The 27,003-nt window shown below is 38.9% G+C and overlaps 1 protein-coding gene across 5 annotated transcripts in view; it reads left to right on the top strand.

Moving 5' to 3' along the window:
- The first annotated feature begins 928 nt into the window (after positions 1-928).
- The window catches only part of Epha5 (EPH receptor A5), a 294,668-nt gene continuing 268,593 nt past the window's right edge, over positions 929-27,003 (top strand). For 2 of the 5 annotated variants that reach the window (XM_045161229.1, XM_004665379.2), the window contains exon 1: positions 931-1,763. In XM_045161229.1, coding sequence (XP_045017164.1) covers positions 1,571-1,763 — 193 coding nt within the window. In that variant the 5' untranslated portion in view covers positions 931-1,570. Of the gene's footprint in view, positions 1,764-2,832; positions 2,856-27,003 lie in introns of those variants that run through there. The other 3 variants (XM_004665376.2, XM_004665374.2, XM_045161228.1) reach the window with 3 other exon arrangements.

Here is a 27,003-nt window from a genome sequence, read left to right on the forward strand (position 1 = left end):
GAAAAATACAAAAGCAAAGGAAAGCATCGCAGGCGTGAGACACAGAAAGTTAATTGTCATTAATTGTTTTCTCCTGTTCATTTGCATGCCTTTGAATGAAGTAGACCTCAGGCAATTAAAAATATTTTTTTTAAAAAAGTACAATGCCCTGGCTTTATTTGACCCATGTTAATTTCACCAGAATTATTCACTTGTGTTTTCATCTTACAAAATGTCTTAAACACTAAAACCTGGCATCATGGTATGACGACAAATGTCAATAACAGAATTCTTTGCCTGGGATCTCCAAGGATCCAACCGCCTCTATATTTAGATGTTCTGCAAGTATCTTTGAGTCGAATGTGGAGTGCTTATTGCTTTCCTGGAGAAGAGCGCAGGTCCCTCGGAGGGAGGGTTGTGGGTGTTTAGTCAAGAAGCCAGGGACCCGCTTGTGTGGGTGCCACGGGCTGCGAAGGGCCGCGGGCAGCGGTTCACACCCGGGGTCCCCCGCGCTGCCTGGGCTCCGGCTCGGGCGGGAGCTGCGGGCTGAGCCTCCCTCCAGGGAGGCGCGGTCCTCCTCTCTGGCGTCCGCGGGAGGATGCTCGGCTCTGATGCCCGCGGGAGGAGGAGGACGTGCCTTTCCGGGAGACCGACCGCTAGGCAACCCTCACCAGGGCACCCAGCGTCTGCGCGTCTTCCCTGCGTGGGTGTGTGACTCCGGGCTCGGCAAGTCGCACTTACAGTAGCTGGTGGCGGCCGCGGGCGGGGGAGCGAGCGGGAGGAGGGGGAAGAGGGGGAGGAGGAGGAGGAGGAGGGAGCGAGGCGCGCAGCCGGGCGGCGACGGGGCTCGGAGCTCCAGACGCGGCGGGCGCGCGGGCCGGGCAGTCTGCTCGCCCTCTCCGCCTCCGCCTGGGCGCGCGCCGGGCCGCGGGACCCGCAGCGCTCCGCCTCGGCCAGCCGCTCCCCCCGCACCGCCTCCCACGGGCTCGGCGCCCAGGCCCGCCGCAGCTCCTCCAACCAGCCTCTCCCAACTCCCGGTCCCCGCCTCGGCGCGCCTCTTTCCAGGGCTGTCCCCCTCTCGCTCCATCCTTCCCCACCCTCGCCTTTTCCCTCCTCTTTTATGGCATCTTGACTTAAGAGGATGACCTGCCTTCCATAACCTGGGCCGTAGCCGCCCCCCGCCCGCCGCACCCCGAAGCCTGGCAAGAAAAACACCCCCTTGTCTTCCGGTGGCATTTATTTAAATATATTTTTAAAGCATCACAATCCTTGCAAAGTCTTTAAGAAGCACAGGAACAGGACCGCGGACCCCTGCGGACACCCTTGCCGAGCCCGGCGCGGTGCAGAACGGCGGCAGATGCCTGAACGGGTCCGCTTCGCCCCGGCCAAGCGCGGCGAAGGCAGGAGCCAGACGCAAACTTCGGCCGGCTCAGCGCATCACTGATCCCCGCATCCGGAGGACCCGCCTGCCCGAAGCCGGAGGACCACGCAGGACCAGCCAAGAGTCCCGAGTCTCCCCGACCCTTTCCGCGAAACCGGATCCGTGCCCCGAAGCCGGGTGGGACAGCCAGGCACAAGAGGGTGATAGAAAATGCGGGGCTCCGGGCCCCGGGCTGCGGGACGCCGTCGGACCTGGGGTGGCGGAGGCGGTGGCGGCGGTGACATCCCCAGCACCCCTGCATCCCTGGCCGCCTGCTACTCCTCACCTCGCCGGGCGCCCCTCTGGACGTGCCTTCTCCTGTGCGCGGCGCTCCGGACCCTCCTGGCCAGCCCCAGCAGCGAAGGTGAGGTGATGCGGGGGAGGGGGCGACCTGGGCTCAGGGCTGAGGAGGGGCCCCGAGGCAGCGTGTCCTGGCGCTCGAGCTGGGGGTTAAACCTCACTCTTTGTCCCCAAACTGTTGTGTGGCCTTTGCGCATCTTTGGTTGCATCGTTTGACATTAGCTACCAGGAGAGGAACTCGCCTGCCTGGGGACGGAGAGATGGTGGTTGGGGGCTGGGAAGTTGGACGCTCTGGAGGGAGGACCGGGTCTGACACCCGCGTGGGGACGTTGGGTGCGGCTGGGTTCAGGGCGCGTGGTGAAGTGTCATATCTGGATCATTGGAAGATAGCCATGAGGATCTTAGGATCGGATCGCTGGGTCCTTTTCGGACACGTTATTTGACGCTGGCGATGGCGATGGAGGAGGTTGGCTGGTGACTTTATTTTGGGGAAAAGTGACTGCCAGGAGATGTTATGTAGGGCATCACCCGCTGCTATTCTGGGGTGGGTAAGAGCTTTTATGTCTTGAGGGAAGGGGGTGGCGAAGGACAGAAGGCGCCCCCACTGGTGGGTGCTGTTCGATTTATTTTGCGGGCGGGGGTACTCACTGGTAAACTCAAGGGAAGGTGGATGAGGAGGGAAGGTAGAATGGCTTTAGAGGAGAGGGGCCTTCTAGCCTCTAGAAAGTTGCTCCTGGAACCTACCGTGGCTTTTCTGGAGACCCGCTCCAGCAGGCAGCACCTAGAGCTGGGCGCAAGGCGTCACCTGCGCTGTTCTGGGTTTGGGCACCTGTGCAGCTCTTGGTACCCAGAAGGTGGGATCAGCCCTTCTGACAGTGGACTCTCCCTCTGGCCCCTCTGGATCCCTGACCCTCACACCAACCAGAGCCCTCAGGTCTCTCTGCGCATTCCTCACTGCTGGTGGGGAGTGGAATATGGACGAGGGAGGTTCTGCATCTCAGGCCAGACCTACTATGAAAACACACCAAACCCTTATGTGTCCTCTTGGCTGGAAGCCTGGGGATTCACATGGAGTAGGTGGATGCTACCGCGAGGCTCAGCAGCTTTAAACAAGCAGTCTACTGCAAGGGCCGGGGACACATACTTGCCCGGGAAGGTACAGTACCTCTAGAGGAGGGCGTGGGTGCAGTCTCTGTTGGAGACGCTGAGTTGGTAACCCAGAGCTATCCCCATGCCAAGGAGCCCTACGGAAGGTGGGCAGATGGGGCCTCCCACACCGTCCCATCAACTCACTCTCTAACACCTACATTTATTATTAAGTATTGTTGTTGTTATTATTATATGATCAAAAGAATATGTGTACCGATAAGTGCCTATTCGTGCACACACATAGAATTGTTCAGGTTTAAACTAGCCTATTCATATTTTCCCTTCCTAATAAAGTTGACAAAAAGGGTTTTTTTTTTTTTTTTAAGTCCTGCATAAGCATTTTATTTATTTGCTATGTTAGGCCCATTAGAAACGAAGAGCACAGGATTTTAAAACGGTTGGGGCTTTAAACTGGTTTATTCTACTCAAAGGGACATGTTGATTGGTCTTTAAAAAAGTGGTAAAATCTTACTGTCGTTCACCCTTTCGTGTGGGGAGGGAGAGAAAATGAGTTCCAGTCAGGGGGAGGGCCTCTCCATGAGAATTCAGAAGTGAATGGGGGGGGGGGGAGACCAAAAGTGAGGTGGGGAAAGAAGCAGAAGGAAATGGAAGGAGATCAGAAACAGCACCAATCTGAAAAATGCAGTAGGTGGAAATTGGAGCTTGTAGAATGAGTCTTGTTAGCAGGAGCTTTCTGAATGCCCACTGGTTTCACAGTCTTCCTTGTCAAACCTTGGCTACATTGGGTGGAGGGTGGAGGGTGGAGGGTCTAGCTGAGGATGATCTATATTTAACCCCTGTGCTTTTACGGCACCTGCAGTAAAAGCACCCCTGTTGTCTGGGCCACATTTTGTGAAGTACACGTTCACGTCATTAATTTTTTTACGTTGTTTTTCTTATTTACAAATCTATGGCTTTGTCCAAATCATTCCATCCTTAACCAACAGTTCTTCATCTTTAGTATCATCCTAGGCTTTTATTTGGGCACTATGAAATTTTCCTTATTCCCTTCTTTTGGATTTCTATAATTATACACAAAGCAATATGATACCTTAAAATATTCATATCACCAGTGCACCAGAGAAATATTTAGTAATTTGTATTTGAGGTTTTCAAACTTTTTGTTTGTTTCTCAAAGATATTTGGAAGGACAAGGGTAGAAATATTTGATTTACATGCTAAATTCGTTAATAAATTTCTTTCATGAAATTTGCTTTCCACAAATTGCAGAAATGCAAAGTGATTTCCCAAACCATTATGTACATAAAAATATGTATAAAAAATATCAATGCACTGATTATGTTGAAAAACATTAACGCCAGAAGAAATAAAAATGAATTAAACTTATTCTTCCAGCCACTATTAGATTTTAACTTTGGTGTATAAAAAGGAGAATTTAACAGAAAAAACAAGCATCCAGCTAGAATCTTGGACAATTCTTTCTTTAGGAGAGTAGAATATGCAGTGTGTTGACTAGCAGTGAGTAAGATGAAATTCTCTTCCAACCTTCATTCTAAGAAAATTGCAAGATAGATGTATTTAGCTACCTTTATAGACCTAAACCACATGTGGGGAAAACCCATAATCTGTAGTAAAATATACAACCTTTAATACAAAATAATTCAAGAGGCATACTTTTCAAAAACCTTTCATCCCTGATTGATTGGGCTGGGCAGCATTACCAAGCAATTCAACAAGTGAAAATTTTAATAAGTTTATTCAGTGGGACCTGTACCAACTGTTATGAATTTTTGGAGGTGGCCCTGAACTTATTCAGTAACTGCCACTTTTTGCTGTCTGGAGATATATTTGTAAACAAGCATTATTTGACAAGTGCTTTTCTCTGCGGGGATTCTTGGCCAATTACTGCTGAACAGCTCTGCTTTGAAAATGATTCACCCGCAGTGAATCAGGCTTAATTCATTGAAGCTACACTCAGTAATGTCCCAGAGAAGTGCTCTGACTCTTGTCAGTATTTTGTGTTTGGAAAGTCCACTTTCTTTCTCTTAGTGTTTTGTGTGTTTGAGAAAGTGGGATGGAAGGTTCTGGGGGGAAAAAAAAATCATGTAGGGAGTTTAAAATGGCAAATTGCCTTGAAAAACAGTCATAAAATAGTGAATGTTTTCACTGGAAAGAGAGAGAGGAAGAAGTGTTAGTTTCAGGATATTTTATTGGTTTATAATAGGACCAGGCCCATAAAACATATTGAAGGACATAATAGATTTGTAAAACTAAATGGCTTTATTTTGTGGTCTTGTCTCCTGTTATAACTCATTTCCTTTTAGATGAACTGGCAGGACCCCACAGCAGAGGACAGTAAAATCATCCCCTCACCAGGACACTACTGAACAAGAAAAGAGCCATAAACCTAGATTGTTGGGACCATGGAGAGTTTTGGCTTTTTGCTTAATAAACCATGAAGGTGGGGGTGGGGATCTTGACATTTTAAGCTCTGTCTTGGCATCAGGGTGACAGGTGAGAGGATTTCAATTCCTTATGTAAAAGTTTTTTTTTTTTTTTTTTTTTAAATAAGTGAAGAATTCCTGAATTTACATGGTAATGGAGATTTTATCCTTCACTGGAAATTTCCTTGTTGTGTTTTATTTTTACACGAGAAAAGGCTATTCTTTATTTTAGCTTACATACTATATAATCACCACAGGAAAAAAGACAAATCTTGGTTTTTTTTGTTTGTTTTCTTGCTAGTTTTGGTTCCTGTCCAACATAGGTTCTTGTAATGTCTAGCCAAGAACTGTGCTCCTGCAGGAGCACCGGGTTACCTTTCTGATGCTGAGCACTTCGCAGTTTCCCATGTATACATGCATACTATGAAATATAAAGCATGAACATTTAGTATATAAGGTAACTTTAAAGAAAATGTCAAAGTGACATGATAAAGCTACTTACGGGCAAATAGTCCATGGTACTTGGTTAAGGATCCCATTCAGTATTGACACTGATATGGAAAGGACTGTTTGCGTCTAGTCTGCAGTATGTATTTGCTGGTGGACCCAAACCCTTGATTGTGTTTTGTATAACTGATGGCTATCCCTACAACCCGACTCACATTCCCCAACATGGGGTGTCCTTGCAGAAGAGGGAGGAGGTGCCAATATGGCTGTACACACACTGTGTACATCACTAATAAAAAAATCAAACAAAAATGTACATTTTAATGTACTTGACTGGATGACTAATTTTGTTATCACTTGAAAAGAACCTTTCTACGTTGCCTATAAAAGTATAGTATATAAGTACATGATTATATTTATTAGCTGTGACTAATAGTACTTTGACGATCAAATTTAATCTTAAAAGAAGTATGCTGTTTCTTCCTATAAAGATATAACTAATAAAATATGTTAACAATTTCCCATCCATATGTATTTTTTTAATTTAAATTAGCAGAAAGATATTGCCAGTGCACGGTTCGAATTTCCATTAACAAAGGTGTCTTAGTTACTTGAATATGTTATTGTTTGCCATCTTAAAATATTTTGATAATTTTCATAAAATAACAGAATTAACTGAAGGTTGAATATGAAACTGCAGTTATAAATCACTAAATGTTCATTATAATAAATGCCTTTTTCTTTTTACAAAGTGTAAATTGTGATTACAAATGCAATATGACAGATAAAATGCAAGTAGCTATCTTTGAGACTCAAACTGATTCTTGTTGGAATGTGAGTAGTGAGGATATCTCAATTGGGACAGATAGACTCCTATTGACGTGTGATGCTAAATCAATACATACTTTGTTGCTTTATCAAATTTAATATAATTAATAGGCTAGACAGTGATTGCTTCAAGGAACTGCTGAGATATGTGTGTGTGTAATTGTGTGTGTATGTGTGTGTATATATATATATATGTATATATATATATATATATAAATGTGTGTATATGTATGTATATATATGTATATGTATGTATGTATGTTTGTGTATATATATATATATATATACACACACACACATACATATGCACACACATACATGAACTTAAAAGAATATTTATTGGATCACAAAATACTCTGTGATCCATTCGAATCTTATGTAACTAAGCATGGGTTTATGAGTGCATATATTAAGACAGATTTTAAAAAGTGTTCTAAAAGCTTTGTAAACACAGATTGAAATGCTTGCAATGTTTTAGAAAGAGTTTAAGAAAACATATCTTTAACCAAAACGTGTCTTCAATAAGATACACTACATGTGCGAAAAGGAAGAAAAAAGGGATTTCTTGGTCTAACCCTAATAGCCATTAAAGTATCTTACAACCTTAGTGAGGTAGACAACTGTTTTAAAGCAGAATGTATCTTCACTGCTTCTGATCCTAAAGTATTCACTGTGAAAGTCTCAACTGAAGTATTGATTCCAGTGAAATTATTTAATTAAAAATAAAAGCAGTTTTTTTGACATGTTTTTCAATTTCGAAAACAATTCCAACCACAAATGAGCAAAAAGTATCCTTCTAGTTTATATTTTATTGTTTTGAATGTTGATTTCATATTTCTAATTTTCTAGATATTTAGATATTCAGAGATCATTGAGTATATTTTTGTGTTTGAAACACAGTAACATATTTTTAGAGTAAGAAATTTTAGTAGGAATTTTTAACACCACACTTTTGTTAATCTATATATTAACTTATACAGTAAATACTTTAGTCAAAGTAGCTTCAATAGTCCATAAATAATACCTTGAAATAGTTGTACAAAATTTGAATTACATGTGGTACAGGCATTCTTGAGAACAAACAATACATTTTTATTCCCATAAACTTTAACTTTGCAAATGTCAACATTGGAATTTTTATAGTATACATTTCACACATATAAGGAATAAATCCATTCCAGCTATCCTTTGATATAAAGAGAGAAGGCTCTAAATTAAAATTCATATTGCAATAATAGAAAAATACTTAGTTGAATGGTATTTAACATGGTTCTGATACGTAGTTATAAATGCCTGATATTATCTAGTAGTGAAAAGACAAATCATGTGAAGTTAAAATGAGAATTTTAATATATATAAGAACTTGAATAAGCTGCTCAATTATATGATAGATTATAGTATTGCTTTTGCTTTCTAAAAGCTCAGTTTTTTATCTAGCATCCTTAATGAGAATACCAGCTGTTACAAAATCATAAAACTTAAATTTACTAGGTGCCTTATAAAAACTCTTATGATGACACTTAACTGCCAGTTAACTTTTTGAAATGATTTTTATCTTTAACCATTTATAGCAACCATGAAGATTCATGTCTTCATAGGAAAAGGCCTGAAAATTCTTTACAAACTTGTATATGGATTTTGTTTGTAGAATACCAATTACTAGGGTTTAATTTTAATAAAGCTTAAGAGGTCCTGGTCATAATTAAACTTATCAGTAGTTCCTCTTTTTCGACAGGGCCCACAGCCTGAACCTCTCATCACCTTAAGCGTTACTTTATTACAATCGCTGAATGACTTTTCACAGACAGTGGGCGAGCCTACAAAGTACAGTTGAGTGAGACTTGGATCTAGGCCATGCTTTCTCTGTGTCTCCCAATGCTTCAATATCCATGGTTTTAATTATTATGTATCCATTTAGGTTTGCAAAATAATTGAGCTTGGGTGGGAGTGAATATGCCAGAGATGTCTGGGATATGTGCAGAAGCTGTGGTAAGAATGGGAAGACAGTCATGTAATGTCATGACAAATTAGCAGCAAAAGTGTTATACTTTTAGTTTTTATTGTTCCCTGAAAAAGCATGATATTTATACACACACACACACATTTTAAATTTTGTATTTGAACACTTTTACTCTGACAATACAAACCACATGATCATGAGAGAAAGGTACCATATTTCAGATATTACGCATTTATATTTCTTCTTTTTTATATTTTTTCTTTATTTTATTTATTTATTTCAGAGCAACAGAGAGAGAAAGAAAGAGGCGGGGGGGGAGAGAGAGAGAGAGAAAGAGAGAGAGAGAGACAGAGAGAGACAGAGAGAATGGGTGCACCAGGGCCTCCAGCCACTGCAAACGAACTCCAGATGCATGTGCCCCCTTGTGCATCTGGCTAACGTGGGTCCTAGGGAATGGAGCCTTGAACCGAGGTCCTTAAGCTTCACAGGCAAGCTCTTAACCACTAAGCCATCTCTCCAACCCATATTTCTTCTTGAACTTCTCTGAGATATCTACTGTTTTGTTGAATCATGCCAAACACTTGTGGCAATAGACACCCCACAGATTAAATAATTGGGATTAAAGTATCTGTGAGAGTTCTAATTATATTTCTGCTGTTGGAATGGTGCCCAGCCTATCTACTCCACCCATTAACTTTGTTTCTAGTCCTAAATAAACTGGGCCACAGCTCTAAGTAAATGATTCTGTCTTTAAAAAAAATAAAAATTAGAGAGCCAAAACTTGAAGACTGAAATATTTTGCATATGGTTTGTGAGAAAATGTTCCCACTTGCAAACATGTTTCAGGCTAAGTATTGGAAGATTTGGAGAAAATACAATCTGTTCTTTCACTCAAAAATGGGTGCTATCATTTTTCTCTTATAAGTTCACATTCACATTTTTATGTGTTTATATATATTTACCTTATTTCTTCCCTTTCACAAGATGGCAACAAAATGTAAGATGGTATGGATCCTATGCTTACTGTATCCTAGACACCCAGGAAAGTCATGGGTTCAGTTTTGCAGTGTGAAGATTATATACTTGTCTTAAATAAAATGTAGGAGTTGTGAAGGGGAGATTGGGGGAGGGGAGGGAATCATTATCATTGTCAATAATAAAATAAAATCTAGGAGAATCCTGAATCTAAATTAGTTGGTACCAAACTCAAACATCTGGGTTTTACTTAAAGCAAAAGTGCAGGAGTTTAATATGCCTCTGTAATCTTTGCATATCTCAGAAGACAGTTCACTCACTTCTCACTGGCTGGAGAGCTCCAGCATGTGCTAATGTCTCCGTTCTACGGAAACACAAACTCGGCAGGCAGGTCCAGCTGGCCCCAGTTCAGCCCCTGCAGTCCGCAGCAGGAACCTGCTATGTGAGCCAAGATCAGCTTTCACCCAAAGCTCTTCCCTTCTGCAATAGCTGCAGAGATGGGGCAAACTGCCCAGCCCTGGAGAAGATGAAAATGAACCCTCTTCTCAAGCAAGACTTTCATAGTAGACAGAGTCAGATTGTGTAAGCAGTCCCTGTGAAAGGACTACAACCATCCTTTTGAGGTAGGCAAGACTTGAAAACTGCTGGGCTGGAGTGATCTTAGCCATATCTATTTTCAAACCATCATATATTTGAATTCTCTTGAAGGCTAGAGGGGCAGACACCATACCAATACTAAGGAGCCCCTTGAATACTGTGGATTAGAGTCCCTGATTTGATTTAAGCATGCCAATCCAAAGAAAAACCAGGTGCTTTACAATCACAGAATAAAATCAGAAAACAAACAAGCAAAAGCTTTGGATTTGGCACTTAAAGAAAACATTTTATTCTTGTTTTGTTACTGTTTTCACTATTACTTACAAATAAATTGTGTGACATCCATTTCATTACTTTTAAATTCAGTCCCTTTGTGTCAGTAATTCCACCAGTCAGCATTCTCCATACTTTACGTCAGTGTGGTGGGATGAACTGGCTTTCTAATCAGTAGAACTTAACATGAGTGTAACTTGGCCAGAAACCCAAGAAGCGGAACAGTGTAACTGAGGAAATGCTCTGCAGAACCCCTGCATGTTAACTCTTTTCTGATTAGACCAGGTTAAAAACTACTACCTTTATGACAACTACCTCAAGAAAACAAAGTATAACAAAAACATCTTATTTTGGTAAATTTAGCAGAAATTTGGGATCTTGGGAGTATTTTGTGAGCAAGTGCCTCTAAGGTACAGAAGGGCATATGTGATTGAAGAGCTTGTATTTTAATTTCAGGCAACTTCACAACAATGAAAGTTCTTGCAGGACAGTGGACAAGGAGGAGCCATAAAGATCAGGAACTCAGTTCTGCTGTGTGTTGTTGACAGGGTCTTTCATTAGTCACTTCAGAATCTACAACCTGACAAGATTTTGAGGCATGCTTTTGAGGGATAGAGTTCCTATAAAAATGAAATAAAAACGTAGAGCTACCAGCCTACAAAAGCAAGTTTCTGTCTTTTCCCCACTAAGGCTGACAGTGTATATGAGACATGGATTCACATTCTCAGGTTTGCCTTGAGTTGGATGACTAAAGGGAATCTGGGCTAGGAAAACAATCTTAACAAAAGGACTTGCAAGTGCAAACCTTCCCTACAGCTCTACAAAATATAAAAATCAACGACACATGTCCTCGTTGTCTGCAGGTTCTCCTTGTCATTTGATGCTAAATTTTGGAACTTCACTAAGAAATAAAGAGAAATATGCATATAGGGATTGTGAGCTATGGGTACTACATTTTACTTCACTTTTCTACAGAAAAATGGTAGCAGAAGAGATCCTTTTTATTATCCACAAAAATAATAAGAGATATCCTCAGGTATTTTGAATATTTCATTGTACTATATATTTGTTCTCATATTATATGGATATATGTTCCTGCTATGGATTATACTTTTAAATATTAATGTATATAATATAAAAGTAAGTAATCACTCCATATACAGACAGAAAGTCATTGAAATGACCCCCAGCATACTGTTGTAGTTGGGTTAGTTGGGGGGAGATGTGGCTCTATGGGCTGACACGTCTGCATTTAGTTTAAAATATACAAGTTCTGCTTTTAATTTTCCAGACCAGTGACCTACTCAGTGATATGCATATTAACCACATCACTTGGAAATATAAGTGGACTCATATTTTCAAACAGATTTATAGCTTTTTATTTATTTCATGAGGGGGGGGGGAGAAAGAAAGAAAGAAAGAAAGAAAGAAAGAAAGAAAGAAAGAAAGAAAGAAAGAAAGAAAGAGGTGCACCAGGGCCTCCAGCCACTGCAAATTAACTGCAGACTAATGTGTCACCATGTGTATCTGGCTTATATGGGTACTGGGGAATTGAATCTAGATCCTTACACTTCTCAGCCAAATGCCTTAACCACTTAGCAATTTCTCCAGCCCTCAGAAAGATTTTAATACATTTCCTTGAGGGCTTTTCTTGTTCTTATAGGAGAATGTAAGCAAGGGAAAGGAAGTTTGGAATGCACTGGTTTGATCCACTCACAAATTGTATGCATGAGTTTGCATGATCAGGTATGTAGGTTTCATGGACAGGAATCATAGCAAGTATTACCACCTATAATGTGGCAAGTGTTATATTCAAAGTGATATAAATAATGTGATCATTTATTTCCCTCTAGACCTAGGAGATATGCATCCCCACCGCCACCACCACCATCATCATTATTCTGTTTTACAAAAGAGGAAAGTGACTTTGGAAGTAATTAAATCACTTGCCCTAGTTCCCACTTCTGAGGTGGGTACAGACTACAACTCAGGCCACCTGGCTCATCCTCTTAGCAACTTGTTTGTTGCCGTTCTGAGTTGACTGTTGCCTTCCAACATCCGTTATAATGCTTACAAACGATGGCTTATTCGATGGAAAGTGGGAAGGGAAGTCAAAATACATAGGGAAACTCACGTGTTGCGTTGGAAGCATTCCTTGTCATGTTCACTCAAAACTAAACACTTAGTCACCTTCTGGCTGTCTTCCTCTTGCAAAGTGCTTAACCCCACTTGGAACCCCGCCCTCCTTGTCCTGAGCCCATTAGCCTCGGTCACACGCACCCTATGCGCTTCCTTCCTTCCACCTGGAGTCATTCATGGTGCAGTTTTTAACCTTGCCAAATTTTCTCTGGTATTTTAGAATATAAACAATTACCTTCTACCGGATTCTAAGTATAGGGTTGAGAACCCGATATATCATCAAAGTTCTTTCTTCTAAAGAGTGTTGTCCACTGATGATCACTACTCCTTACTTGATTAGGAGTGCATAGGGGTTGTGACTATATAGTTTGGTTTAAACCATGACCATGACACTTTTTTCTAAAATATTTTGTATTCTTTTAAAATATTTAATTAATGAATTAATTCATGAAATAGAGAGTCAGAAAGAGAGAGAATGGGGATGCCCAGATCTCCAGCCACTACAAACAAACTCCATCTGCATTTGCTGTCTCATGCATCTGGCTTACGTGGGTCCTGCAGAATCAAATATGGGTCCTTAGACTTCACAGGCAAGTGCCTTAAGTGCTAAGCCATCTCGCCAGACCAACATGACACTTTCTTAGGCACTGCTGTTTTCTTATAACAAGATAGGGTACTGAAGATTGTATGGAAAATGTGCTCCAATTTGTTTTCTACATGGCAAACCAACCATTGGGTGCTGTCAACTCCTTTTTATAGTGGATTTGATTAAACATTTTATAATCACTTTTGAGTTTATATGATGAAAGAATAAGTTCCTACATGAGTCTTGTTTAAAGAACCCCTTTGGATAGATTAGAGAAGTCATTGTTAGAAATGAAGAACTAAAATTAGAAAATTTTATCTAGCTTAAGCAAGAGCACTTGGTATCATAACAAAAATTGTTTTCTCTGTACATCAGGGCCACACTTTGGGTAGCCATGCACAGCAGTAGCACAAAGAAGCTAAATCCTGGGTGAACAACGTGGAACTGTGAGAACCTTGAGCGAACTGGAATACTCTTCCGTTTTCTTCTCTGTAAAATGGGAATGTTATTGCAGTCTGTGATTACAAAGACTGAGTGTATATCTTTAAAGTGCTTTGTAAAATGCTTTTGCTCATAATATACCTCTGTTAAGTATTACATGCACAAAAAGCACGGGCACAGTCGCCACTCTGACATTTAGTAAGGTTTAATTTTCTGCATTAGTCAATGAACACTGCCTAATATTTATTGTGAATGGAAATACCAGAAGAAAAGCACTTGACTTCGGTTCAATAACTCAAGCACCCCTTATTTACTCCCTGAATACAGCTCTTCAGTGGCTCTCCAGTGCCCATGGGGTAAAATCTAAACTGCTTGAGCCTGAGTACAAAGTTCTCGCTGACTTGCTCCTGGCCCACTGCTCCTGCTCATTCTCTTCACCGCACTGCAGGACCGCACCTGTGGGGCAGAACTGTTCTGTATGCCACTTATTCAGTGACTCTATCTGTCACTGCCTTCCTTTATTGGTTTCATTTCTTGATCTTTATAGTAGGTCTGTGTAGCCATATTTCCCCATGCATGTGTGCCTATTTTTATTCCAGATGTAGCCTATCACACAGAGATGAAATTGAACTTTTACTGGTTTATACATACCTTTCTAATCTTTGATCATAAGAGAGACCCTATAAAAAGTTAAGGTTAACCAGAGAAACAGTTCTTTTCTGAAGTAGGATTTCAACACTGTTGATTTGCCAACCAAAGCAGTTTAATTCCAACATAACTGTTAGGAGAATGTCTTACATTTTGCATTTATTAAATGCATCAGTATGAAGAAATCCTTGCTTGTCTGCAAGCTGTTGAGAGCCACATTCCAAACTTAATTCTCCATATGGAACTTTGGTAAATTGCATGATTCTCTACAAATTGTGTATGATGAACAAATGCTATTAACTTTTTAAGTCACTTTGCCGAAAGTATTTTAAATACACCTGCCATACTTTAGCATCCCATCACTGATAGAGCCAATATACCACTCTTCTCTCTCTCTCTCTCTCTCTCTCTCTCTCTCTCTCTCTCTCTGTGTGTGTGTGTGTATGTGTGTGTCTGTATGTATATGTATGTATGTGTATATGTGTGTGTGTGTGTATGTATATATATATATATATATATATATATATATATATATATATATACTGTTTTATCACTTGTTCTGAATAATTTTTCAGGATTCATATAATTTGACACACTATAAAATATTTTCTACCTTAAATGGCCCAACTTTACACATAGAAAAGTAATTAATGTGAAACATCTGTCTTTTAATAATTTAAACTTCTTGGCAGTATAAAGATTTGCCTTTTTATTTCTTTGAGATTTCCTGGATTCTATGCACTGTCACATATTTTATGAGGCACTTTAGATTTACAGTGTGGTAGAGATTCTTAATGTTCAGTGAAAATAGCAGCAAAATGTGTGCTGTGCACTCTATGGGCAGAGTAGTACTAAACACAGATTTGGGAAACAATGTCCTATTCAAATATGGTTTTGCTGTTTTGGGGTAGTGTTTTTTTTATTAAATATCTCTCAAAGGTAAAATATTTTTATTTACTATGGAGTAAAAAGTTTATAAGAGCCTCAATGCGTATGTATCATATTCTACTAAGATATAAAAGATGTTTGAATTGAAACTATTTCCAGATAGGGATGATAAAAATATTATTAGGAAGTGTCCAATGTATACAATACTGAAGCTATTTTGTTAACTAACTACTAGAAATTTAACTAAATGTTCTTGGTATTATAATTTGTGTTTTATTCATGTAAATAATTTTTCAAGGACTTCTATTTTAGAAAAAAAAATCATATGCTCCAAAAGAAAATAAATTCACATAGTATAGTAGGAATGTGTCTTTAAAGCAACAGAAAATTCCTATGAATACAATATCAGTATAAACTCTAAAGTACTTTCACAGAAATCTTAAGTGTAAGTTTTCAGTCACACAGCCCTCATTTCCTGGTAGAAAATCTGTCAGTTCATCAAGAAACTGACATTTTTTTTTTTTTTTTTTTTCTGCTCCTGGTGTTTGAGAAGGATTTGGTGGGAGTACTGGATCTTGCTGGTCATATGACATTAAGTTTCATATTATACTGAACTGACTTTCCTTTAATCTTATAAGGTCTTTTATTGTAAAAAGCTAAGGACACATTTTTTTTTGTCATTAGTTTTCAAAGATCTAATCCCATTTATTTATTTTGTATCAGAATTTTTCACTAAAAAAAAAAAAAATCATGGTAGTAGCATCAGAGTAACTTGTTTTCCAGGTTGTGTTTTACCTCCAATTTCCCATCTAATATGGTGACTTTTGGAGGTCTTGAACAGAGCTACTGTTTAAATGGTAAATTCGTTTGTTCTAGAAACCTAGAATCAAAAAATAGGTAGAGCATAAGAGGCTGCATTGAGAAAGCCCTTTCCTACGCACCCAAAAAGGGATTGTTATATTCAGTTATATATCCAACCCAACTCCATCCCCCTGACTTGGGCACACCACACTTTACAACAGAAGCAATAAGAATGTAGAAAATGTGTGTTCATTTGTATTGGTATAAAAATATCTGAGACAATATACTATGAAAGAGAAGCATATCATGAAGGCTGTTTTGGAGATGTCAGCCCGTGGTTGATTGACCCTAATGCTTTGCAGCTGTGGGAAGATTGCACACCATGGTAGAAGCAGGAGGAAGGAATAAGCCATTCATCGCATGGCAAGCAAGCATAAGAGAAGAGGAAATTTCTAGAGTCTCACTGTATTTGCCACTATTCATGTTTTTGTTTCTAAATGTCTGAAGAAAATACATGGGAAAGGAAAATTTATTTTGGCTCACAGTTTGATGGAACAGTCCGTTGTGGAGAAGGAATGTTGGCAGGGCTTATGACAGAGGGTCATGCCGCATTTACATTCAAGACACAAAGACAGATGAATGCCAATTTCCAGAGCACTCTGTTCTTTTTACTCACAGCCTTAAACCCTAAAAAAATGGAACTGTGCCACACATATTCAGGATATGTCTTTTCTTCCCTTAATTAAACTCTTCTGAAAACACTCTTCTTGGCACAGCCAGAGATGTGTTTCTATGCTGATTCTGATAACAGACCTACCCGGTAGTGGAAGCAAGGAATGTCATTGACCCTTGAGGGGGGATAATCTGGGTATCTTGGAGAGTGACAGAGCACACCTTGATCTTTGGTAGCCAATAATCCGGGAGCTGAGGTGCAGGAAGGTCAAGGTCACACAAAGATGTGGTGGCCTCCTGGATCTTGTCTTACGAATTAACTGAATTAATTTTACAGAATATAAAACTAGGAAGGGAAGAGCTTAAAGCTAAAGAAAAGGAAAGAAATCCAGAGGTCCTGGCCATTTGGGCAGGTGTGGGAAACCCAAATAGATGCCTACATTGGTGTCATTCGTGAGACTGGTTAGGTCAGTCTTGGCACCAGGTGCCTGCAGCCAGGAATCTTTTATTTTCTTTTATTTTTTTTTAAGTGGAATACGTAATTCTAATCAAGGCCATCTTGTTTAGAAATATTAAGCATTGTCAATTTTGTTCAAGACACATTTTTAAATATTTGTTTGCTATTAGGAAAAATAACAATTCCCATATTCATGTAACTCCTAAACTCAGCATAAAAATATGAATATGCAACTCTTACAGTCAATACCATTGCTACTTACGTCACAGCCTAATGTGCTACCTACTTTTAACAACTAAAAATTAATGTTCAAGGGCAATGCAGGGTGTAATCTTCTTGGCAGGGCATGTCTGTCTCTTCCAGGAAAGAGGAACCCCACCAGAGAAGAAGAGATAAGAAAAGGCCAGATTTTTTTTTATGATATGTAGCAAAGTTGAATGACAGATTCGTCTCCGAGGCTCAAAAATATCCTTGGGCTGGAGAGATGGCTTAGTGGTTAAGCGCTTGCCTGTGAAGCCTAAGGACCCCAGTTCAAGGCTTGGTTCCCAAGTCTCACGTTAGCCAGATGCACAAGGGAGCACACGCGTCTGGAGTTTATTTGCAGAGGCTGGAAGCCCTGGCGCGCCCATTCTCTCTCTCTCCCTCTATCTGTCTTTCTCTCTGTGACTGTTGCTCTCAAATAAATAAATAAAAAATTTAAAAAAAAAAACCATCCTCACTTCCACTTTTATTTTTTGGGAGGAGGCCTATTACCCATAAACTGCATCATTTTCCCCCTCTCAAGAAACACACCAACTGCCATTAAGGAATTGAGGTGACTACCAATCTGGATTTTTAAAATTGAATGTGGTTGTCAGCCATGACAGTTGGTATGCCTCTCCAGAGGGTCTACATCAAGACCCTGAAAGTGAATTGGTCTGGTTCAAGAAGGCAGTCCTGGATAGAAATGTTGGGGAGAAAGAAGAAAAGGAAGAGGAGTCTGGGAGAAGTGGGCAATGAGCAAATTGGAAATTTTCAGGGTTCGCATTCTAGGTAGATGGAGTCAGATTGTCTCAAGACCATCTGACTATGGACTGACTGTGACCATAGGGCAGATAAAGCTAAAACAGCATCTGAGTAAACAAGGTATAAAAACTAACAGGCTTACTATCTAGCAATGATCTATGTATTTCTCTTTCACCTTGAAGACCAAAGAGTCCATGTATAAAGCTGCTCACCAAATGCCAAGGAGTTATCTGACAGGGTCTGAACCTCGTTTTGAAAATCTTGTAAAGGAGCAAGATATTAGGAGAATTATCAAAGATACACACAGCATTTAAGCTTGACGATGGCTCAAAGGCTGCTCATTATGATCATTTCTAAAGTCACATGCTTCTGTACAATTTTTTCTCTCATTGGACTTTAGGAATTAAGAAGAAAAGTTCCCTGGGCTGTGTTACCCAAAGCTTTTAAGACTTACTCTGTGGTTATACTTAACTGATAAGGGTTTAAACCAAGAAGGTAGCCATAATTTAACTATGTATATTTTACCATTTGTTGCAGCTCTTTGTGAGAAGATTTAGGGATTTGAGAGGAGCTCTGAGGTCTCACCATATTTGTGACAACTTCTAGCATGAGTTAGGGCGGTGGTGACCATGTGGTTTTCTTTGGAAGGACTGAGGCCCTTTCCCTCCATTCTGTTTCTCTTTTGCAGACTGTAAACTAGTTGCATATGATGTCTTATTCTTCATGTCTTCCCTGATCAAAAACATAAGACTTGTTAGAGGTTTAGAACCTTATAGAAGTGTCCTATTTTCTCCTGTAGCCTGGTTGAGCTGGGGGCTGGGGCCATAATATTTGCCGACCTTTTATCCCTGATGTCCTCATTGCTTTGGCTATTTCATCTGCTTGTTGAAAACCCTAAAGAAAAGTGTGAATACAAGGCATATCTGAATATCTTCTGTCTTTAGCAGAACAGATCTAGTTAAATGATGGTATAAAACCTTAACATTATTTTTCAACTGCTTACTTAAGCTGTCTGGTGGTATGTTAAGCTATATCTATTAAGCAGAAAGCATATATGTCATATTCGACATATATGTATGTAACATATGTAAGTATAGGCAAAACTTGTCAAAAGCCTTACAAACAATTTTAATCAACGAATTTAAACACCTATAAATGGTGTTGTGATGGATGATCTTCATTATAAACTTGACTGTATTTAGAACTGAGGCAGTTCAGAAGTAACAGCACTATTTCCCCACCCAGGTTACTGTATTGTCTAGAAATTTCTTCTACCAAAGAAATTAGTCCGTTATTTTTAATCTTTGCCTCACTCAAGTTCCTAGGACATTGACAACATGAGACCGGGTTCCTTCACTGAATACTAAAGAAATAACCTCTAGCCAAGTCCCAAAAGAGGCTTAGTTCCCCTCTGAAATCTTGGGAGCTGGAACTCTGTTATCTAAATATCTTTGTCATTCAGGTTTTCCAAACTGCCATCAGAATGTTCCATTAAGTTATGCCTGCATTGTTCTAGGGCTTCTGTTTACCAGAGCTCCAACTTCTCAACTCTTCCCTCAAAGTACACTTCTGAATACCCATTTTCTATATGCATTACTTTCTTTTTTCCTTGATAAAATCAGGAGAAGTTCAAGAAGGGAAGGAATATTTGACAGAGAGCTGTAGCAGGAACGTGAGGCAGCTATAACGCTTATAGTCGGGAAGCTCAGAGTGATACATGCTGGGTCCAGCTTATGTAATGGCTCCACTCTGTTCCGGGTGGGCCTTCCATCTGCAGGCAAACCTTTCTGAAAGTAGTATCATCAGTAATCTCAAAGGTACCTTTCCATGACAATTCTACCTCCACTCAAGTTAAATATAAAAATTGACTGTCACAGTTTATTCATTTCAGTGGTATACTTTCTATGATTACAGTGAGAATGCCTTCCTTCAGGCTCCACTTCTTAGATTTTTGGTAAGCTTCTAATTGTGTCTGCACTGACAGACTGAGAACTAAGCCTTTAACACATGGGATTTTATGTGACACTTCAGGTCCAAGTGTGTGTATGTGTGTGAGTGTGTGTGTGCGTGTGTGTGTGTATAAGAGAGAGAGAGAGAGAGATCTATAACAATCATTTCATGTAAATACATTCAGGTACTAACAGTGAAGAACATGAAAATGTTCTCAGGCTAAAGGTGATATGGATTATTAACAGGTAAGACTATATACATGAGAAAAATTCAATATATTAGAGAATTATAAAGGCAAATGTTAAAGTACAGAAAAAAACCAAATATTATATATATATACATATTATAAATGATAACCATCAATCTTAATACTAATCTTCAAAATATAAGCTTTAATATTTCCATGTTATTTCAAATAATATTAAACTGTTTAAATGAGTTTACTTATATCTTGAGTACCAAATGGTATCTAAGATCATTGTACCATGAGAGAGATTGACTTGGGTGATATTGATGGATTATTTTGCCACCAATATAAATTCAAGCAAGCATTATCAGAGCCAAGTATTTGGAAGAATCTTCCTGTTTTATTCACTCAATCATCTCCACGGCTTAGAAGATTTTTTGGTTTTTAGGTAGATACTCTATAAATATTTTTAAATAAATGGACTTCCAATGTAGGTGTTAAATTTCATGAAAGTTGGACAAAACTTCTTTCATGGTTATATGTTATCTATATTAAATAAGATTACACTCACATATAATACGCAAACTATTTAAAAGTGTTTCATTGAAAATTTTTGGAAAGAAATGTTTGAGTATATTGATTTTTGTTTAGTGGGATCCTGATGTCTGCAGAGAATTTTTCAGTACTCTCACATTTACAAGAAGGCTCAAGATGAATCTGTAACACATTCAAATTAGAACAAGAAAAAACAAGTGAAATAAAATATGTGTCATTTACATAATTTCATTTTTAACAAAAACAATGGGAAACATTCTATTTCTTTATTACTGAGAATCACTAGTGATTAGGATAATAGAAACAAGACTATCATCATTCTCTAAGACCAGTCATGTTACCTTGTCTGAGATAAGACACATTGCTACTCTGATCACAGGCACATTCTGATAACAAAAAAAAAAAAACAACAAAAAATACTTGGATAATGAATAGGCATAAAGTAGTGTCTTCCATACTGACAGCCAACATGAAACTTAGTTTATTCTATAGATTTTCAAAAATTTTGAGTGCTCCTTAATATTTTATTTATTTATTTGAGAAAGAGAAAGGTGCAGATGGGGAGAGAGAAAAAGAGAAAGGCAAAGAATGGGTATGCCAGGGCCTCAAGCCACTGCAAATTAACTCCAGACACACGTGTCACCTTGTGCATCTGGCTCACATGGGTATTAGGTAATTAAACCTGAGTCCATAGGCTTTCCAGAGAGGTACCTTAACTGCTTATGCATTATTCCAGCCCTCTTTTTAAATCTTTTTGAAAAATACAAATAGTAAACCACTGTGGTATTATTTTAATCAAAGGTAGATTATAAATAGCAGGTTAACTAGGCAGAAATGATATTTATGGCATTTTATACTAAATTTAATATTTTATTAAAATTTATGAATCAGGCCCAGAAAGATAGAAGTTAAGGCTTTTGTCTGAAAAGCCAAGGGATCCTGGTTCAGTTCTCCAGGACCCACATAAGCCAGATGCATAAGGGGGTGCATGCATCTGGAGTTTGTCTGCAGTGGCTGGAGTCCCTGGCATGCCCATTCTCCCTCTTTCAAATAAATAAATAAAATATATTTAAAAATTACAAGTCACTGTATTTTATTTTATTTTTATTTTTTGTTTATTTTTACTTATTTGAGAGCGACAGAGAGAGAGAGAGAGAAAGAGGCAGGTAGAGAGAGAGAATGGGCGTGCCAGGGCCTCCAGCCACTGCAAACCAAACTCCAGACGCATGTGCCCCCTTGTGCATCTGGCTAACGTGGGTCCTGGAGAATTGAGCCTCCAACTGGGGTCCTCAGGCTCCACAGGCAAGCGCTTAACCGCTAAGCCATCTCTCCAGCCCAAGTCACTGTATTTTTAATAGAGCATTCAAGAAAATAATTTTCTGCTCTTAAGGATGGTGATGTTTTGAGGTGTGTAATGAAATGAGATTCTAACATGCTTGCACTAGTCCATGCAAAATTATTTGGCACAATATTTCTTGTGCTTTGTGCATCTTCTCCATGAGATGTGGTGTTTTGTATTTTGACTAGTAAAAAAATTACCCACAAATATCCTGTAATACCATTTGTTTCTCTTTTATTAACAATAATTAATCATTATATAGGCCTTGCTTCTCCATTAAAACTTAAATAATGCACAAGATTGTCATGAAAACAATAGCTCAAGTTCTCAGCAAAAGTATGTATCAATCTCATTTAACAAAAACCAAACCAAACCAAACCAAAACAAAACAAAACAAAAAACAGGTACTGTTGGAAACTAAAGTAGGAAATGGGAAATGAAAATTGAATCGTAAAACAGAATAAAAAAAGAGCTACTGTATCACCTACTTGTTGGGCCTCTTTCTCTCTCTTTACGAATACTATCTTCTTAATATCAAGACAATGAATTTGTGGCAGTTTTCTATTTTAACACATCCAGAAGTCTAATCATCATTTATCCTTCCCTGAAGGCCAGAGAACTAATGATTATACAAACTGTTTTGAAGTTTGATGTGGTTCAATCAGTATTACGGATAATTAGAGATTGGAGTAAAGATTCATTCAAAGTCAAGAGCCAGTTTGCATATAACTTTCATTTAATTTTAATAGAGTGTTTTGTCTCTCTTTGACTTCTAAAGTTAAAATATGCCTTGTGTTGCCCTGAGCTCATGTGCTTTAAACATAACTGTCAGTAATGTAAAGGATTAAGGAAAAACACTATCATCATTTCTTTGTTGCTTGACATTTTCCTTTCTGTACCTTATTACTTGCTCTTGAAGGTTTAGTAATGACCTCTGATTGCCCTAAGTTGGGGATAATGTCTACTCAGATTAGATTACTATGTCCTAAGATTTTCATCTTATATAACAACATGATAAAACAGTTAATGGGTAGAGGCTGGTTACTGTAACATACTATCCATGAAAGTCTAATTGAATAAAACTCTGATACAAGAGGTGAGAGTCAGAGGGATGGACTTATTCGGCAGGCTGGACATTGCATCAAATGTGATACAGAAGCTGACAGAAAGCCTCGCTGTTAGAGATGTGGATGCAGATTCCAGCTCTGTGCTTATTAGTTCTGGGACCTTGGGCCACTGGCCTCATTAACATTTCTGCACTTCAGTTTTCTTATCTGTAAAATGAGAAACGTAACATAGTCAAGGATCACCGTGAAGATTAAGGGATAAAATACATAAATAGAGACACATCATTTTATTAGTGTCAATCATGGATGTTGCAGATAAAACAACCAAGGACTATAAATAACTATATATATAAAACTATACATAAATAACTATAACTCTAAATAACTACATAAATATTTATGTATTTATATACCTACAAATAACTTCTTCAAGGTCATGTGGTAGCAGAACCAATAGTCCAGGATAATGAACATCATCAGTGCAATGATCCATTCTCAAAGCTAACAATAAATGAGTACACTTATTTTAAGTACTGAGGCCTTACAACATTTCCTTTTGAAAGGAATAGCTTCATAGGTTGGCTCTGTGCATGGCCATGTATAGCTAAGCAGTTACCTAATGAGAATATTCTGTATTCTAAGCCTCTTATATTCTGTGTTGACATTTCTCTCCAAATACAAAATAAAATAAAATAAAATAAAATGAAATAACATGTATGGTACCACAAGGATGGCGACCAGGCCCGACAAGGTGAGCGCTGGAAGCCGTATGCTGCTGATCTGTTTATGCAGCGTGTCCTAGGAACATAGCAGGCTGCTCATTAGTCCTGACTTCAAGGTCCGTGGACTTCTACATTAGCTTCACCTAAACAGTTTTACAGACTATGCAGCAAGGTATCAAGTTTGAATTTCTTTTTGGCAATTTCTTTGTGTTTATGCATTTAGAATTCACGAACAACTCAGGATATTTAGTGTGCATTTCGGATTGATTCTCTTTCCATCATAGATGGATGGTACATGGCCGAAATATTTTTACTGACTAATTTTTTTAAAGAAATTATTTGTTTATTTGCAAGCAAAGAGAGAGAGAAAGAAAGAGAGAATGGGAGCACCAGGGCCTCCATCCACTGTAAATGAACTCTAGATGCACATGCCCCTTGTGCATCTTGCTTATGTGGGTCCTGGGGAATTGAACCTAGATCCTTTAGCTTCTCAGGCAAAGGCCTTAACTGCTAAGCCATTTCTCCAGCCCTACTGGCTATTTTTTTTTTGTTGTTCATTTTTATTTATTTATTTGAGAGTGGCAGACAGAGAGAGAAAGAGGCAGAGAGAGAGAGACAGAATGGGCACTCCAGGGCCTCCAGCCACTGTGAACAAACTCCAGATGCGTGCGCCCCTTGTGCATCTGGCTAACGTGGGTCCTGGGGAGTTGAGCCTCGAATCGGGGTCCTTAGGCTTCACAAACAAGCACTTAACCACTAAGCCATCTCTCCAGCCCCTACTGTCTAATTTTTGAAGAGGAGAATAAAACGCTTTTTCTTTGTGATGATGAAAAATACTTCAAAGAAAATTAATGAAATTCTCTTAAGGGTCAAAAGTTAATAAAGATGAAAGGTTCTGAAACACACAAAAGTAGTAGTTGTTGTTGGCAGTCAAGGAAAATATGCTACAACAAGAATAACAATCGCTCATGTAGATTCACTTCAGAGAGAAACCTGAGTGTCTGAGTGGATCTTGTTGGAATTCTCTGAATAGGGTTTTACACCTTTTTAGACTGGATGGAAGAAAGCAAACTATAGAAGAGAAAAGAGAAGTGTGCCTTTGAGCTCTGGAAACTTGAAAGTTGTTTAGGCTATTTTCCTTTGCCAATCACAGAAAATCTGTCCATCTGAATGAGCAACAAAACTGATTTTCCCATATAAAAGCAAGTCCTAATAGAGGCAAGTTTCAAATTTAGATGGATTAGCAACTCCAACTTGGAGCTTACTTCCTATTCCTTTACTCTGCCAAGACTCGTCTCCAGACCTTTCTCTCCTGTGGAGTCTCCTCATCTTTAAGGACATGGCATCCATTCCAAAAGGTACACAGGCACTTTCCAAACAGTTCATATATTTAGTTATTTTTTTAAGTTATGTTGTTGTTTTTTTGATGTCTTTATTCCCTGTAGAACATCTTTACATTTTATTGGACAGAGGCAATGTAATAATGTCACCATATGAAAAGAACTGAAATAATGTCCCCTGTAAAACTTGGATGAAACTACAGAAGAAAATAAGGATGTATTAAGGAACATATTATGTGAAAATGTGACAAAATTATAAAGTTTAAAATATGAAAAGAATTTATTCACTTTGATGATTCTTTCAGGGTGCCATGTTTTTTGAAAATTATCAGAGATCATTTGTTTGTACTGAGAAGCCAGTTAAGGAATTATCTTCAGTTAAAAATTCCAGTAAGGATGTGGCTAGATTGGATAACAGTATGTATGTAATGAAGCTGAGAAGATTATGAATAAAGTATAAAGAGTCAGTCAGATTTATTTACGTGCTTGGTATGCAGGTAAAGGTAAAGACGAAGTGTGACTGAGCTTTGAATGGACAATTAGTTCTATGGCATAACATTCACTGATCTGGGGAACATGGCAGAAAGACTTTTAGTATAGGAAATATATTTTGTCCATTTAGGGACAAACTGGAATTTGGAGTAATTGCCTGCTGGTAATCTACTAATAAGCAAGAGGGAATTTTCTAAGTAGTAATTTTCAGAAAGTAATGAATTGTATAATTTGGAGGTTATTAACACTGTAATCATAAGTGAAGACTTGAATGTTAGTAAGTTCCTTTATATAATGCTTCCATAGAAAGATTTGCTAACAACTTCCTTAACATATCACAAGTAGCAAAAATAAGTATAGTATTATCCATCTTTAACAATCTTTCTCAGTGCCTCGGTGTGTACGAAGATTCATTCTTTCAAAAATCTTGTTTACGTGGCCATTAAATCCTCATCAATCATCATGGGTACAGTATTAAGTGGAGACTATGCACAGACATAAAGACTGAAAAGAGACTGGAGAGATGGCTCAGCTGTTACAAGTGCTTGCTTGCAAAGCCTGATGGCCTGGATTTGATTCCTCAGTATCCCCAGTACTTAGTGGAAAATGTCTGGAGTTTGCACTTGCAAGAGGCCCTGAAATGCTCATATTCACACACTTTCTCTTCCTCTCTTTCTCTCATAAATAAAAATATGTAAAAAAAAAAGATAATCAAAACTAAGGAGTAAAGGATAAGTACCAGAAGAGGAATTTAAAGGAAATGAGAAGTGGCCACCAAGGTAGTAAAAACCCCAGAAAGATGTCATTGAAGGTGAACGAAGACATGTTAGTTGATGCGTGTCATGGGTAAATGCTGCCTAAGAATAAGGCAGACTCAGTTTTCAGAGTTGATTGGTTCCCACCAGTGAACATGATATTAGAAATCTCAGTAGAAAAATGGGAATTCTATAGACAGATTGTAGTTGGTTAAATAAGAATCAGATGGGAAAATTTATTCTCTAAGATTTATGAGGAAAATAGTGATAGAGTACATAAGCAACACACTTGTGGTTTTATTTCGAGTAAATTTTATTTCAAATGCTCTCTGGTTAATATACAATAGGATTTGTTACTTAAAGACAGGAGTCAGGTAATTTTGATTATTACTTCAGGCTTACCTGGAATTCAGTATGTCGTCTCAGGGTGACCGCAGACTCTTGGTGATCCTCCTACCTCTGCCACGAATGCTGGGATTAAAGGTGTGTACTGACATACCGGGCTATCATGTTATATTTGTAAATACTATCCCTAAGCGTATTTTCACACCCTTTGTATGAAAATTGGTATTTTTTTATTGTATCAAAGGTGGCATTGGGTCTGGAATAATGTGTTACTAAAAACA

The sequence above is a fragment of the Jaculus jaculus genome, chromosome 11, assembly GCF_020740685.1.
Source record: "Jaculus jaculus isolate mJacJac1 chromosome 11, mJacJac1.mat.Y.cur, whole genome shotgun sequence".
In the NCBI taxonomy this organism is placed as follows: Eukaryota; Metazoa; Chordata; class Mammalia; order Rodentia; family Dipodidae; genus Jaculus; species Jaculus jaculus.